Source organism: Cyprinodon variegatus, unplaced genomic scaffold, assembly GCF_000732505.1.
Source record: "Cyprinodon variegatus isolate N-32 unplaced genomic scaffold, C_variegatus-1.0 Scaffold110, whole genome shotgun sequence".
Classification (NCBI taxonomy): Eukaryota; Metazoa; Chordata; class Actinopteri; order Cyprinodontiformes; family Cyprinodontidae; genus Cyprinodon; species Cyprinodon variegatus.
This window is the reverse complement of record NW_015150563.1, coordinates 1,122,317-1,124,262: the sequence shown is the minus strand read 5'-3', so window position 1 is coordinate 1,124,262 and position 1,946 is coordinate 1,122,317. Positions and strand designations below refer to the sequence as shown.

At 41.1% G+C, this 1,946-nt stretch overlaps 1 protein-coding gene across 8 annotated transcripts in view; it reads left to right on the top strand.

Moving 5' to 3' along the window:
- Positions 1–1,519, top strand: part of mipol1 (mirror-image polydactyly 1) — an 83,606-nt gene extending 82,087 nt beyond the window's left edge. For all 8 annotated transcript variants that reach the window (XM_015374880.1, XM_015374878.1, XM_015374877.1 and 5 more), the window contains one exon: positions 1,367–1,519. In XM_015374880.1, the coding sequence (XP_015230366.1) occupies positions 1,367–1,433 (67 nt within the window). In that variant the 3' untranslated portion in view covers positions 1,434–1,519. The remainder of the gene's footprint in view (positions 1–1,366) is intronic.
- Positions 1,520–1,946: the final 427 nt, after the last annotated feature.

Below are 1,946 nucleotides of genomic sequence, written 5' to 3'. Positions count from 1 at the left end.
GCCAATGATCTGCATTGGATGGAGCACATGACCTGAAATAAATATTTATAAATATTAAACCAGGGGTAACCAATTAAAAATCAGCTGGTCTGAATAAAGAAAATCATCAACCAGTAAAGCTCCAGAGACATTTTTAATGATCTGTTACTTTAAACAGAATTTAACACTGAAATAAAATGAGGTTTTTATGCATCCATGTTATACATAGACTTTTTAAATAAAAAATATTTATAAAATGTTTTTCCATTTTAAAATCTAAATTGTTCTTGAAGTAGAGAATAGAGAACAACAATCGTTAGGTTTGGTATCAAGACAATTTCCTGATTCACATATTTTATCAAACACCTGAACTGACAGACTCTTTTTCTTTTCTTCTGTCTTAATGAGAGCAGTGGGCTTTAGGCTGCGCTGCCAGGCTTTAAACTTGCGTTTAATGGAGACTAAGCCATTCTCAAGCACATATCAAGGAGCTCATTTTGAGCCTGGATCCGTATTTATTGTTGATTCTGTTCATGGTGGAGAATCCTGCTTCACAGCAGCAGGTTGAGCCAAACATCCTCTAAATGTTCAGGCTCCGCTCCGGTCCGGCCAGGTCAAGATCTGCTTTTGCAATCGCACCAAACAGGAAAAAGAACGGAGAGAAGATCCAGTTTGTGAAATTAAAATATAGTAACAACAGATCGGTAACTGCAAATCATATATTTCAAAAAACCGTTTATTTAAAAGGATGTAAGCTATTGGTACTTCAACAGACCAGGAAGCAGATTTCTCATCTCCATCAGAAACTGCACATCTGCTGGATGCTGATGGGGATTGTTTTAATATGTCATATTAAATTAAGTGTTAATTTTTGCATGTTTTGCTCCTATGAATTTAATGATAATATGGCGCATGCTCTCCTCGAGCTCCGAAGATAAGTCTGAGCGGAGCAAAACGGGACGAACAGCGAAGGCTGTAGGCGTTGCTTTGAGCAGGAGGTCTGGAGCGCTGCGGGGCGCTGTGGGGAGGAGACGGAGGATGTGGGATTTCAGGGTAACAGAAGTGGCGCAAGTGACGTTTAGACACTGTCGTCAAACAACATGTGGTAATTTATAAATGTTTTAAATCAGGTTGGGTCCAGATTAGCCAGCAGGTGGGTCCGGATCCGGACTAATCCGTGATCTCTGCATTAAACCGAAGCCAAGAGTAACGAGTAACGTTTGTTTGAAAAATGAAAGAAATAGAAAGTACAGATACTTGTGTGAAAATGTAATGAGTAGAAGTCAGAAGTAGGAAGAAAATAATGGAGTATTTTTACTTCGTTACTTGACACCTCTGGTCCTCCTCAGTTTATGTTTCTGACTGAAATCCTCTTCTTCCTCCTCAGGTTGGAGCGCCTGGTGGAAGTGCTGAGGAAGAAGGTTGGAGCAGGAAGTCTGCGCGCCGTCATCTGATCCATGTTTTTCATTCAGATCTGTGGAAATGGACTGATGGTTTTTAGATCTTCCTCTTCGTTGTGAACCCTGCAGCAGCAGCTGCTGCATCCATCATCCCGTCAACTTTTGTCTTTGGGATGCGGAAGTATTAGATGGAAAACTGAGCATCTATACAGGAAGTCCTTTCTGTCTTCCTCTATGGAGAAAATGCACCAACCGCCATGGGGGGGGAAATCAGTTTGTATTGCTAAAGCTGTTCTTATTTCATTTGATTTAGTGCTTTAAAGGTTCTGATTGTTCTGGTGCTTATAAATAAAAACGATTGAAGGTTTGTTTGTTTCTTCAGGTCAGCATAAATGTGAAATAGAAGTAGAGCAGAGACTCCGAACAGAAAACACCAGAACGCACTCGTGCCCCAAACCGAGGCACGAGGACCAGAGGCGGGACGCCGCCACCTTTAGAATTAGGACGCATCAAGGCGGTCCCGAAAATGCAAAAAGAGAGTTCAAAAAAGTCTACCACTGTTCAGAT